The sequence below is a fragment of the Notolabrus celidotus genome, chromosome 15, assembly GCF_009762535.1.
Source record: "Notolabrus celidotus isolate fNotCel1 chromosome 15, fNotCel1.pri, whole genome shotgun sequence".
NCBI lineage: Eukaryota > Metazoa > Chordata > Actinopteri > Labriformes > Labridae > Notolabrus > Notolabrus celidotus.
Window position 1 is genome coordinate 7,072,754 of NC_048286.1, and position 15,473 is coordinate 7,088,226.

At 38.7% G+C, this 15,473-nt stretch overlaps 1 protein-coding gene across 1 annotated transcript in view; it reads right to left on the reverse strand.

Annotated features, from left to right (window-relative positions):
* LOC117826496 (receptor-type tyrosine-protein phosphatase N2-like) overlaps positions 1-15,473 on the reverse strand; it is a 231,307-nt gene that overhangs the window by 200,504 nt on the left and 15,330 nt on the right. The window contains exon 2 of the mRNA XM_034702594.1: positions 7,848-7,898. Within this exon, the coding sequence (XP_034558485.1) occupies positions 7,848-7,898 (51 nt within the window). The remainder of the gene's footprint in view (positions 1-7,847; positions 7,899-15,473) is intronic.

Here is a 15,473-nt window from a genome sequence, read left to right on the forward strand (position 1 = left end):
TTAATTAATCACAGATTAAAGCTAAATTGACCTCTGAGACCTGCAGAAGCCAAACAATTGATAGATGGATATCTAGTTTGTCATGTTTTGAAGCTCGGTGCCTTAGACTGAGCAGCAGTATCTGATGTGTGAGTCAGATCGAGGTGGTCTCTTGGTCCAGTGGTAACATGAAAATTGGACAAACTAGTGGTCAACATTTACAGACTGGTGATAAAATGACTTGGTTAGGTTGAGGGAACAATCATATTTGGGGTTAAAATAAGTTCTAAAGTTAGATGAGTCCATTACATCCAAGTTACGTTATATTTGTTACCTCCTCACTTCAGAATATGTTGGATATAAATCTTCTGTAGTCCTCTCTGAAGAGATCCCTAAAGTAAAAATCAGTGGGTTGTGATGTTTTATAGACTCTTTATATAGCACAGGAATAATAAAGTTCAACTCCAGCACTCACACTACACTTCAGCTCTCCTCTTGCTGAGTTAACTAATGCCAATTAAAGCCTGACTGGAGGCAGTATTCTCTGCTGGAAATGACTGTTTCTATGCTGAGCCAGCTTCTTCCAGATCAGCTCCATTACAGCTCTGGGAGCGAAGCCAGGGGACCCAATCAACACTAGGGGGGCGACAGTGACATTATCACTGAGCTCGAGAGGGAGGACATGCTGGAGCTGGGCTTGTCATTATGTTCAGGCACACATAAATATATCATTCTACTGAGATATGTAAAACACCTGACATTTCCACAACTCCAAAATAACTTCTTGTGATTTAAAAAAACTTTGTTTCATTAACACCACTGCTCTCATACAGCGTCTGTTGGTATATGAAGATATTTTTACATTACAAAAGTAATCTAAAGAACAAGCATTCATTCTAAGCTGATAAGACCTTTTTAATATTCCTAATTTTCCTCCAGGATTGGACCCTTTGTCTGAGACACCAGAGATGCAGGTCATATGTGAGTTTTGAATGTCTTTTAAACAAAAAATGTCCCAATCTTAATCCATTTATAAGTTGCCATGTAAGGGATAATGGATAGTGGACTGGTGGTTACACACATTAAAATCCAGACAGTGTGAGCATGACACCGACGTGAAGCAACCTGCTCTTTACTGTATTGTGGTTTAATTTGCTCTAAGTGCGCCACACAGACACATTCTGATATTTTGAATCCCTTTTAATTGTTTTTATGTTGCTTTCAAAATGAATACATTTTAATTTCATCATTTTTTTAATCTGCATGTTATCTACACTACCAGCCAAAAATTTGGAAACACCTTCTCATTTAAGGGTTTGTATTAATTTTAATTATTGTAAACACTGTAGATTAATACTGAAGACATCAAAACTATGAAAGAACATATATGGAATTATTTAATTCACAAAAAAATGTTAAACAAAGCAGAATATGTTTTATATTTTAGATTCTGTAAAGTAGCCCCCTTTTTCCTTCATGACAGCTTTGCACACTCTTGGTATTCTCTCAGTCTGCTTCATGAAGTGGTCTCCTGGAATGGTTTCTAATTAACATGAGCCTTGTCAAGAGTTCATTTGTAGAATGACTTGCCTTCTTAATGTGTTTGAGACCATCAGTTGTGTTGTTCAGAGGTAGGGTTAGTACACAATGGATAGACCTATTTTACTATTATGACAAAACCAGATTATTTCATAGTTTTGATGTCCTCAGTATTAATCTACAATGTCGAAAATAATTAAAATTAAAATAAAAAAAAATGAGAAGGTGTGTCCAGACTTTTAACTGGTAGTGTATACGTCACACATTAAGAAAATAAGTCTTTATATCTTCATCATTTCTCTGCACTTCTGGAAATAAGTGGCAGTAAAGAAGTAACGATTTATGTTGAATTATTGTAAGCGATTAATAGATAAGAAGATTGACCAAAACCATTCAAGGAACTACTCTAATAACTAAAGATTATTATTTATTTTTTTCAATGAAAAATGTCTAAAAAGGCGTGTTGGATCATCCCTGCATCAAGAGGATTGCATCATTTTCAGAACATGTAATTTGTTTGGACGAAGCAAGACATTCAAGGACATCAGCTTGGGCTTTGAGCAATTGCATGAGGCAATTTTTGTTCCTTCCTATTCAGATTAATTTACAGATACTCAATAATTGAAATAATCATCCTCAGCAGCCGGTATTAAATCATGTAGAACACAGGAACCTTTAGGTGAGTACTGTAAGTATGACTGACAGGCAGCCATCCTTATCTCCACGTCCAGACTCCACTGCATGCTGGGACTAAAATATGGAAGTCAGGCACAGGTTCCTATGCTGCAAAAAATGCCATCTGAAAAGAGAGTTACTTCTTTAATGCTGACATTCAATTTAAAGTTGAGCAATTAAAATAGTGAAAGAATCGACCGGCATTCACTTTGTTAATTCATGAAAAGGGAGGTCAAGGTGCAAAGGGTGCAAGTCAAACTTTGCTGTCAGGCATTGGAAACTCACCGTTACGTGAATTCATTATCTGAAGGACGCCTTTTTCACAGTGTGATAAAGTGCTTGCTTTAAATAGGGCATCACTACGTCTGCTGAGATGACATTCACAGTGAAAATGTCACCGATCGAGCGGCGTGTATCCATTGCTCTCCGTTGAACCCTGACATGATGGAGTGATATGCTTGGAAATAACAAAAAGCCTACAGGGGTGGTTGGACGTCTAAACCGCTCCTTACTGACTCCTGGACTACTGCGTCAATCCTGGAATGTCAAACTGTGTTGCTGTATAATTAAGGTAAGAGTATCTGAGGATCAGGGAACATTATGTTGTTGAGTTGTTAGAGGAGTTTGCAAAAAAGCCCATTAAAGACATGGAGAACATATTAGTCATCTCTCTCTCTGAGCATTTTGTCCCTTCTGCACAGCACTGCTTTGGGCACTGCTATAAAATCTGTAAGCTCCACGTCATGCAGTGTTAATTTAATTTGCGAATGAGTGTTTTATTCTTTAAATTTGTCATAAATCTAGTGTTCACACAGGAACAGGTTAGAAAACGTGATACCAAAGTGCTTAAACGCATTCCCTTGCCAGCGTGAAAGAACACGTTGTTACCTCGGGGTATTGAGATATTTCTCAGTTGTCACACTCTCCTCTTGTTGTTGGCAAACAGGTAGAAAGAGAGAGAATGTCCTCAGCTACACAATACCAGCCTTACTCATTGTTTTTCCTGCCAGGAGATTATAGCCAGCTCAGGCAATCAGAGCTGCTGCGAGGCCTGATAGAGCCTCAGACGCCAATCACCAACACAACACTCTGGCACTGTCTGCGAGGGCCGCTTTGACAGCAGCTATTGAAGCGGGTTGGACACACGGTGGGTGAGAACAATGGCCGGAGGTGCAGCCGTGCACCGTAGCTTTTCCACTGTGGGATCCAGCTGTCAGCGTCGCCTCAGTTGACTCAGCCTGGGAGAGCTTTCTATGATTTTGAAACAAGTGTAGCAGAGCTGACGGGTATTTCCCCCGAAAAAGAGTGTACAACTGTTTTAATACTGGTGTTTCACAAGGATCGGGTTAGATGACAACAGCAGTATTTTTTATGTGAAACACTGAACAGTCAATATGTCTGCATCATACAGCCTGCTTTGTAAAATGTAACACCTTGGAAAGACTTCAACATATTTGAGATTGTCACACAGCCTGACAACAAATACATCTGACACCAATACTGACACGGATGAATCTCAATGAAACCAAACTAAAGTCTAATACATGACATCATACCCAACTGTATCATACTGTTTTGTATTGCATTCTGTCGTATTGTATTCTGTTGTATTGAATCGTATCGCATCCTGTTGAATCATATCCTGTTGTAATCATAGACTGTAAACAAAAATGGACAGCGTTGCTCCGCCTCTTCCCGCTGTACGGTTCTGAAGCAAAAAAATCCCGCTCCTGGTTTGCCGCCATTGTGCAGCCAGAGCCTGTGTTTCACTCTACGGCGGCTGTGAATCAAAGGAAACCCGGAAGTAAAACCCCGTTTTTTAAACTCTAATAACTAACAAAAATTTTTTTTTTAAGGAAAAAGAGGCCTTGAACACAAAACAGTCAAATACTAACTACATAACACCACAGCATACGGATTTGAGAAAGATTCGTACGACGTGTATTTATTTTTTAAAGTTTGACTGCTCCCCCATTCAAATGAATGGGGGAGATGGATTTTTTTTACCTATACTGCAGCCAGCCACCAGGGGGCAGACACTCTGCTGAAAGCTTTACCACCAGCCGAGCCGGATGCACCCCTGGTTATAATGTACTCTTTTGTATATAATCATATCCAGTTGTTTTGTATCACATCATATTGCATCCTGTTGTATTATATTGTATTGTGTCTCATCATTTTATATCTTGTTGTATTTTATAGTATCCAGTTGAACTAAATCCATTTGTGTTGTCGTGTTGTTTCATTTCGTGTTGTGTAGCATTGTTTACGTCGTGTCTTGTCTTTCTGTGTCATGTAGCGTTACGTCGTGTCTTGTCTTTCTGTGTCATGTAGCGTTACATTGTGTCTTGTCTTTCTGTGTCATGTAGCGTTACGTCGTGTCTTGTCTTTCTGTGTCATGTAGCGTTACGTCGTGTCTTGTCTTTCTGTGTCATGTAGCGTTACGTTGTGTCTTGTCTTTCTGTGTCATGTAGCGTTACATTGTGTCTTGTCTTTCTGTGTCATGTAGCGTTACATCGTGTCTTGTCTTTCTGTGTCATGTAGCGTTACATCGTAACTTGTCTTTCTATGTCATGTAGCGTTACGTTGTGTCTTGTCTTTCTGTGTCATGTAGCGTTCAATGTGTCTTGTCTTTCTGTGTCATGTAGCGTTACATCGTAACTTGTCTTTCTATGTCATGTAGCGTTACGTCGTGTCTTGTCTTTCTGTGTCATGTAGCGTTACGTCGTGTCTTGTCTTTCTGTGTCATGTAGCGTTACGTTGTGTCTTGTCTTTCTGTGTCATGTAGCGTTACATCGTGTCTTGTCTTTCTGTGTCATGTAGCGTTACGTCATGTCTTGTCTTTCTGTGTCATGTAGCGTTACGTCGTGTCTTGTCTTTCTGTGTCATGTAGTGTTACATCGTGTCTTGTCTTTCTGTGTCATGTAGTGTTACGTCGTGTCTTGTCTTTCTGTGTCATGTAGTGTTACATCGTGTCTTGTCTTTCTGTGTCATGTAGTGTTAAATCGTGTCTTGTCTTTCTGTGTCATGTAGTGTTACATCGTGTCTTGTCTTTCTGTGTCATGTAGTGTTACGTTGTGTCTTGTCTTTCTGTGTCATGAAGCGTTATGGCGTTTCTTGTCATGTCTCTGTGCAGAGACGTGTAGTGTTCTGTCATTCTGTGTTATCTTGTTTCGTATAGTGTTTTGTCATTTGTCTTACTCGTCGTGTTGTCATGTCGTGTCGTTTCATTTGGTGTTGAGTCTTTTTGTGTCATGTTGTGTCGCATTTTGATTCATCCCATGATTCCCACCCCATTATTGAACTTCATTTATTATGATTTATTTTGAATTAAGGTCTATTTAAAGCCAAAAACGACTAAAAGAAAAGTATCATGCTTCACTAAATTAAGCTTCATCTTCACCTTTTTGTCCTACCTGATAATTTTTTAACTTTGATCTTACATGAGGGACTTAATTTGCTTCAACACCAGCAAAATGATTCCCGATATCTATACCTACTAAACAACTTTATCTGTAAAAAGAGGATTAAATAAAGAGCCTTAATTTGCCAGAGATGATCTTAGTGCTCTCAATGGAGGCTCCCATCCCGAAACAGAATGTCTTCAATATTTGAAAAAGCAACTTCCTGTCTATCACTTTTTAAGAAATATCTAAGAATCTTGAAAATAAGTTATCTTTATTTGGATAACAGAAGCAGATGATTCAAATGTGATCATCAGAGCAGAAAATCACAGCAGCGCTGAAGTACGACAGACCAACTATCAAATAAAAGTAGTTATCACCTCTTTTCATTGAAGCTAAACCAGGTCACCCGAGGCAGTCACAACAGAAGCAGAGAGCTCGTCTAAATTTAGCTTTAAATAAAACTCAGGGCAGACATAATCATTTTTTTTAGCACTACACTCCAGTTTTGCTTCTTGACCTCAGCCTTCCTCCTCCTCCGACAGAATCAGATTATTAGGCACATTTTAAAAGGACACAGACAGGAAACGCCCGAGCTAACGAATTCAGAACAAACACACCCTGCCCAAAATAAACACATGCCAGGAAGCAGGTCAGAAACATAGTGGATGAGCCGAGCAAGGCCACCTGCACCTCCAGCAGACCATCACATGCTTAATGAGATTATAACACAGATTATAGTTTCCTGCTATCTCTGTCAGCTCCCTGTCTTTGCTTGAAACCCTGCAGACATGCTGATAAGAGAAGCCTGAGCGCTTCCCAGTAAACTAATGAACGCTTCTGATTGGCTGATACACAAAACAAAAGGTTAGCTAACAACAGACAAGAACTGAACTCTGACACTTTAATGGTTATCACCCATCTGACCGAGAGGAGTCAAAGACAGAACGGTTTCCAGAACTCAGAAATAAATTTAAATGATTTTCTGCCAAGGTCTTTCATGTGGTGAGCTTTTTTTGATTCTGGGTTGATTCTCAGCAGGGGTTTCCTTCTTCACTGGTGATGCCAGACAAGCCACAAGAGACGAGTGAGGCAGAGAGAGGATTGGTTTTATAAACGCAGAGGCAATGCAGCTGATCAGGTTTGCTTGTATCCACATACTGTAAGCTAAATGCCTCACTTGATGTTAGTGATGTAATTAATAAAGTAGAGGTTGAAACTCTTTTGGGCACATTAGTTGTACTCATGGTGGTACTTTGTTCTTCTATTAACCTTTCAGTCCCACGTCAGCGTTTTTACCAACCCTTGTTACCATACAATACGGTAGGATATGATACATTATGATACAATATGAGTCGACACAATCCATATGATAGGATTTGATACTTTTCAATGTGAAGCATATGATTAATACAATACAGTAAGATACGATACCTGCAATACAATTATTGTATCCCTGGCGCCAAATATGGGTATTTTAATCTTCATTTTAACAGATTAGAATCACCAAGTCGCTACTTCATGACTCCTGGCAGTGGTACCAATTACATGAATTATGTACTTTACCTTTTAGGAACATTGTTAAGTTGATCAGATATTTTTATACTTTATCATCATATGATAAAGTTGGGATTCATCAATTGTCTAAAGATTTTTTAACCATTATTGTGGACAATGTACAAGTACTGTATTGTGAGTAACCCTGAGATTCCACCTGTTGTTGACAGGCCAGGTTGACATTTATTAATCGCTGAAGCAATGCCTTTAACCGTTCTTTCCTTTATTGTTGATTTTAACTAAATGGGACCATCATTTAAAGAATGAACACATGCTTTGTGCAGGATGATTAGAAAGTAAAGATTTTGTCTACAGACATAACAGACTTCTAGCAACCAGTGGAGTCGCCACCTGCTGGCCATTAAAAGGAATACAGGTTTGAGGCAGTTTTGTGTTGACTCCACTTTTTTACTTTTGCAAGTAGTGACTGAACTCATTAGGAAAATTTCTTCAGAACAACTGAGAAGTTAGAAGGTTTTCTTTTCCCATACAATTAAACTCCTTAAAGCGAACAATGATGTCGCCCCCTGCTGACCTTTAATGATAATGCTGATTTCAGACAATTGGCTAGTCCTCTGAGCATATTAAGGGCATTATGTTAATCTTCATGTACAAAGGAATTACCAAATACTTGAAAGGTAAATGAAGATGAAGCTTATGAAATATGTTTGTGTGGTGTGTCAGACATCTTACCATTGACGCAGATCTCGTAGTGGGAACACAACTCATTCTCAAAGAGGCAACCTGGGCAGAGACACAAAACAGGTTAGAAGGTTAACACTGAATAAGCTCACATAGATTGGGTTTTGTAACAGAGTCACACATTTCCTGCATATTTCTTCCATGAAAAGGATGATTCATATACAGTAGCAGCAGGATCAGAGACAGAATTTGCAATAAAGGCAGCACTGTGGCTGTAAATTACCCTGCAATCATGCAGCATCACAATAATGGAACAAAATGAGTGCTTGAGTGGTAATAATCACATGAATGTACTCTCAAGTGGGAACAACAACTCTGGGATAAATTTATACATGTTGAGATCAAATAGTGATACACCATAACACATACACTGCTACTCTTTCTCATGCTATCCTATTACCTTTATCTGTAATTCACTACAAGTTTAAAAAGTGTAGCTTTACTTGTACTAGTGATAATAACCATCAGTTGCGTGTGTAATACATGCAGGTACATTTTCATACTTTTCAATACATAATAATCTTCGTTATTCTAATAATTGATAATATCAAAAAAGGAAAGAAGCAAAAGATAGCTCATTCTGATAGCTGAAGCCACATGAGGGTACTATCACCACAGCCACATTCTCACCTCTCTAGTTTTTCCAACACATGTTTTAATTTTCAGTCACCCACACAATTAACACACTTAGTTTGATTTTTCTTGCATTTAATCTTACTTTGTTTGAATTAATTGGCACTAAACTGTAAGACTAGATACATGTTCTTGTTATATCAATCAATGTTTCTTTGTCTTTGAGTCACCTGGCTGTGGGGGATGGCACTTCCTGGTTTGAGCAAAAGGTGTGGCCAAGGGCAGACAGGACTGTTATGCTGAAGACCAGCTTGTTGGAGCAGACCATGTGCTCTGATGTCATGGGGGGGTTCGGGTTTAGTTAGTATTACTATGAATTTAATTTAACTTGGTGTCCATTTTGTTTACCCTTTGTGTTAAACTTGGTTTGGCCAAACCACTACATAAGTTAACTTTTTGTCTCATTGTGTAAAGTTTGTTTGTTTAGATCACACCTTATGTTGACCTCATTCTTATAATTTTGGTTTGTGAATTTAGGTAAGGTAATAATTAGTGATGGTGAGATGAAGCCTCACGAGGCGTCGAACCACTTGAGTCAATTGGTTCGAGAAAGGGTTCATTTCTCGAAGCTTCGTGTGCACACGAAACCACCTACTGGCCAGGTTTATCATTACATGCTGCTGGATCTTAACCACATAATGTGTGATGCATTGAATTTTTGTGTCTGTTATGGGAATGACTAAATTACAAAAAATGTATGACCAAATCATTTCTGTACATAAATTATCATATATGTGTATGATACAATATTTTTGAATGTATTCTGTGTGTGTAAATTTTCCCAAAATGGTAGTATCATATGATATGGCAGGTTGTGTAATTATATTTTTCTGTCACTTTAGGAAAATGGAATTGGCTTAAGCAGCCAGAGGACAGTAAAAGTGATTGTGGAACTAGGAAGAGGGCACTGAATATGCTTGTGTTATCAGGAGTTATTAAATCAAAATGTTACCACACAGGGGAAATCCTCCTCTTATATTTTTGGGCTTTGACATCTTTTATTTATAGAGGAGAGGACAGTGTAGAAACTGGAAGAAAGTGGGAAAAAAATGTGATTAATAAGCCACAGGCTGGACTCGAACCCTGACCAAATATTTCATGGACGTGCTATTCACCATTAGGCCAAGTCTGCAACAGATTAGCAATACGTCCGCACCTAATTCCCCTCTTTCTCGTTGGCTCTGTCTTACCTGTCCTCTTTTCACTCCTAAATCTTCAAACCATCTCTCTTTCTCTCTCTCTCTCTAAACTCTCCAAACTATATAAACGCTATCCAAACTCTAGTATCCAAACTATCAAAACTCTATCCAAACTCTGAACTGACCGCAGCTCTCCATCAAACACCCATATTAGGAATGGGGCCTGAGGGTTTTTTTATCGATGTGCTTTTACAGGAAATGTCACATTAGTGTGTTTTAATCAAGACATTTTTATTCTTTTTCAGGCAGGATCACCGGTGGGATGTTATATTTTTATATTTTATATTCCGTTTTTTTGATTGTTTTATCTTTGGTTTTCTTTATTCTTCACATATTCTTTATTATTTGTAAAGCACTTTGCAACCCTGTTTTGAACCCTGTTTTATAAATAAATATAATTATTAACACTATTATAGAGTCAAAGTGAAGTGAGCGAGCACTGCTAATGAAAACAGAGTGGTGAAACAGAGAAAAGAGATGTTACTTTCTGATTGGTCTACAGGTGTTACGATCTGAAGACCTTACAAACACACCCACACCTCTGCACAAACTTGCAGGAAGGTGTTTGTTTGTTTGTTTACTGTTCAAGTCCCGCTTCATCCTGCCTCCTACACTGCTGACTGTTCCCATCACAGGTCTGCAGATACCCATATCTTATAAAGTCCTTTTAGCATCTCATCAAATATTTTATTTTTGTTATAAATCGTATTTATAATGCCTTCCATTACCATTCATGGTGTGTTAAATGTTATGTTCAGTGACTCTGTACCATCACTGAGTGTAGGTTTAAATCAACAACATGATTACTCAGGTTCGGGTGCCCTGTAGTTCATCTTTTAGCATTGAAACAGGTAACACTGTTATTTGATTTTTACAAGTATGCATTAAAATTCTGGTGCCCCTGACAACTCTATGTGCGGGTGGATGTCAACACACACACACACAAGGGAAATCCTCCAGGGACAGTAATAACAGGCAGGGAGCCAGAGTCCTGTGTCTGAAATTAGCAAATCGGTGGGATGCTGCAACCATGGAAACAGTTGGTTGTCAATGATTCCCTCTGCCTTTCAGGGATCAAAGAGTGGCTGCAATTACTGCCGCCCCCCTATATCTCTCCAATCATCTTCCACATCTAGACTCTGGGAGCTCCTGTTTTCATTTTGTGCTATAATATCTTTCTCCAGAGAGAACAGCTCTGTGATCAGCACCACAGTCTCATCTGCAACTAAACTACATCACAAAAACTTCTCCTGAGCTTTTCAGACTCCGTTCAATCACTGAGTCCTACGAGTAACAAAAATACAGCGCATATGAAGCACCATCTGAAGAATGTTTAGATATCCTATTGAATATTTACTCCCTACAAGTAAATTAGTAGTTTTTTAATGAATATAAAGTTTAAGTAAATCAATCTGTTTGATTAAGATCAGAGTGACACTATTTAAAATGTTGATTAAAACAGGAGAATGTCCCGCATTTCCTTGATATAGTATTCCGGCAACTCAACAGTTTGGGGTTTCCTTTGTTGTATATTTTGATCATGATGCACCAAATGTGTCAGTAAGTAACAAATGGGGCCAGCAGGCAGGCCAGTTTAGCACCCAGACTCGCCGTTAATAAAGAATGTTGTTTGGCATCGTCTTGATGAAATATGTAAAGTCCTCCCAAAAAAGTCATTATCTGAATGGCAGCATATGTTGCTTCCACACCTGTATATATTGTTCAGCATTAATGGTGCCTTCCCAGATGTGTAAGCTATCCATGCCATGCACACGTCTTCCAGCTACAGTTGACTCGCACTGTCCTGCTCTACTCTGGGAATCTGTGTTCAGCTCGAGTGGCCCAGCACTTAGTACTTTGGTAATTATTGTGGTGATGCAAATTTAATTATTAATGGTGATAATGGAAGGTCTTAAATTGTTTGGTTGCTTCATTGTAGATGGTCCTTATTTTACTAGGAAAAAAAAAATCTTTATTTACTTTTGTGCATTGCCTTTATACTGCTTGGCAGTACCTGTATCCAAATTGACTTGAAGCACTTTGTCACTCTTACTGGTCTTGTTTCCTCTTGTCTAGATCTTTGCTTGCGTTGTTCTTGTTCTCCTATGTACGTCGCTTTGGATAAAAGTGTCTGCTGAATGACACTGTAACATTGTAACATTGTAACACACTTATGCATCCTCAAACCATCACAGATGCTGGCTTTTGAACTGTGCGCTCATAACAAGCCGTGTGATCAGCGTCCATGATTTCCTAAAAGAATGCCAAAAATTGATTCATCAGGCCACAGGAGAGTCTTTGTCTTCGCCTCGGTCCATCTGAAACGGGCACAGGGCCAGAGAAGTGGCCGGCATTTCAGGATCATGTTTATATGTGGTTTCTTCTTGGCATGGTTCAGTTTTGACCTACATTTGTGGATACAGCGACAAACCAGTCAACAATTTTTGGAAGTGATTTTGAGCTCATGCAGTGACCTCCACTACAGAGTCATGTCTGTTTTCAATGCAGTGCCACCTGAGGGCCAGAAGATCATGGCCATCCAGTATTGCTTTTCAGCCTTGTCCCTTTTGTACAGATTTCTCCAGGTTCTCTGAATCTATTAATGATATTATGAACTGTAGATGAAGAAATCCACTAATTATCTGCTATTTTACTAAAATTGTTGAACTATTTGCAGTCTCTCTCAGAGTTGTGAACCTCTTCTCATCTGTACTTCTGAGAGAGACTCGGCCTCTCTGTAATGTCCTTTTTATACCCGGTCATGTGACTAACCTCTTGACGTCATTAGCTGGAAGATTGTCCTCCAGGTGTTTATTTTAGCATTACAACACTTTTCAGTGTTCTGTTGTGTCTGTCCCAATTTTTTTGGAAACGTGTTGCTAACATCAAATTTAAAAAGAGCATATATTTCCATAAAACAAGAATATTTGCACAATTATTAATAAACTATAGGGTTTAAATGATTGACAAAGCATCAGAAACACCAGCCTTCAACTAAACTCATCTACAGCCGCTTTTAGATCAGCACAAACTTCGAAGCTACATCCCTTTTTTTCAGAGCAACCTCATTTTCTCTTTACCCATGATGCAGTTTGTCTTTAATGAGGACATACAGTATCAGAGCGAAGTCATTTGCTACAAGCTTGTGCCATTTTGTTTGTGTTTCGGTGGAATTAAAGGGGAAAGTTACTCTCGGCTGTATTTGTTTACATCTCTGAGGAACAGACTCTGTGATCACAGCAGTCTCCAGCAGCTGCAGTCTTGTTAAAAGCAGAAACATGTAACACAGAAACGCTGTTTATACAAGGAGTCAGAGCGTCATTACAGCAGCTTTGGGGCCTTCATGCAGCATTTGGGCCATTTCTGTTTTTTTACAAAAGAGCATAACAAGAGAGAAAATACACGAGCAAGAAGTCACAGTACACAGAAGCCTGCAAATGAAAGCAATCACAACATTATGAGACAAGATGTTTGTTGTTCCTGAGATTATATTCCTGTTAGTATATATGTTTTATGGTAGAGCATATCATCGTAGTGCTTTTTAAATGCAGTATAAAAGCAGCAGATTTATTGAAGTAAATATGTTTTCATTTTCATGTTTTTCTTTAGTGAATCAGTTATTTTGTGTCACAATCAGTTGAGGCAGATGGCTAAGTCTGGTCCTGCTGGAGGTTTCTGCCTGTTAAAGGAAGTTTGTCCTTGCCACTGCAACTTGCTAAATGCTGCAAAGTGCTCTGCTCACGGTGGATTAAGATGAGATCAGACTGAGTCCTGTCTGTGAGATGGGACTGGATCTTATCCTGTCTTGATGTTGGGTTTTTGTTAATAATAGAACATAGAGTACGGTCTAGACCTGCTCTGTTTGTAAAAGCGTCTTGAGATAACATTCGTTGTGATTTGGCGCTATATAAAGATTGATTGATTGACTGATCTGTAAGCATTACTGTACTTGGGACTGGGTCAGGTTTTATAGTACTATTTATTTTGTCTTATAAGGTCAATTTTGGTGTTAATCTTAATTTCATAATCTGTGTAACAGTCCATAATTGAGTTAGTTAGTGCCTAACTCCTAGAACATAACACAACATGAAACCTAAATGAAAGTGACTGGTTTTAAAATCTTCCTTCTTGGTCTATTAAAAGTCTTTGCAGTACAATGTCAAGCAGTCAGAACACCATACACAGACAGCATAGACTGTATAAAACATGCAAATAGTTTCAGTGACACCCATTGGTTTTTAATATGCAGTCACCATATTGGAAATGCTGTCTCTAATTATTTCCAGCTAATCTAGAAATTAGTAAAGAGGTGGAGCTGAGGTGGGCCTTTAATCTCCTGGTAAGCAGATACAATGTGACTACCTGTCAGTCAAATCAGACACGCTCCCAATTTTGCAAATATATGCATAACTGGTAGCTTTAACAAAACAAAAGCCTCAACAAAAAGAAAACACATGAGTTAAAAGGAATCACCACGTACAGTTTAGGCCAACACCACAGGTTGCTGCTAATTCTAGTTCTTCTTATGAAGAAAAAACATGACACACTTCATAGTTAATGAAGTTATAGGTTCCAATGTGAACAGAGTTCATGAGAAAACTGTCCCTCAAAGAATGAAGGGATGTGTTATAAAGAGGATTGAGGTAAAATAAGATATAAGTGAAGGGGTAAGAAGATTTTTTTTTCCATTTCACTTCCAGATAAGAGAATTTTCAAACCAGTTAGAAGTGGATGATACAGAAGACAGCCCTGAGTGCTACTTCTGCAGCCACCATGACTTTTTGCTGTCTGGTTTCATCACTTCTCACCAGCAGAGTGTGAAATAGGTTGCAGTCTTGCACTGTGGACTGACGCCAAGCAGGCGATGCGGGAGGAAGGGAATTTCAATCAGCTTCACCCTGTGAGCAAAGAGCAGCGTCCAGGCTGTGGCCTTTAATGCCTCCTGGCAGGAGCATTACAAGCTGCGTTCGACCACAACAAAGGCACTACATTTCCCAGGATGCCATCTGTCTGTTTGAATCAGACACCTGCTGCTCCTGAGGGAGAGGGCCAATTATTGAACCTGAGAGCGGTCACCTTGAAATATAAAGCCGATGATATAACTGACCATATAAAAGTGTTGGGTAAACATGACGATGTGGAGCATGAAATGACCAAATTCTGTAATTGGAGAATACTGAACAGTTTTTCATATTAACACATATCCACACAAATTAAATACTTTTTCAAATGCAAATGTTGTTGAATAAAAATGTGCAACTTTTAATCCTGCATTATCTGTAAATCAATTAAATTCATGTGTGCAATTAACTTGCTCATATCCAGAGTTTTAACCTACAGAATTTGTAAAGCAGTGATTGGTTTGTAAGTCATGATCTTGGAGTAACTTAAATTTAAAATTTCCACATCATCAGTGCAGAAAAAAAGGTAAATGGTTAGCTTGTTTACTAATGAACCATTACTACATAAGGTTCAAGATATACCAAAACTCCTAAATCCTCCTAATTTTCAGTAGAAACATGGGCACTCACTCTCGGGTAAATAGTCCACTATGTAAAAGGTAGGTATAGAATCACAAGGTAATCACGATACGATACAACACGATACGGTACGACACGATACAATACGGTACGATACGGTACGGTACAATATGGTACGATACGGTACGGTACAATACGGTACGATACGATATGGTACGGTACGGTTCGGTGCGATACAATACGGTACGATACGATATGATACGATACGGTACGGTACGATACAATACGGTACGATACGATACGAT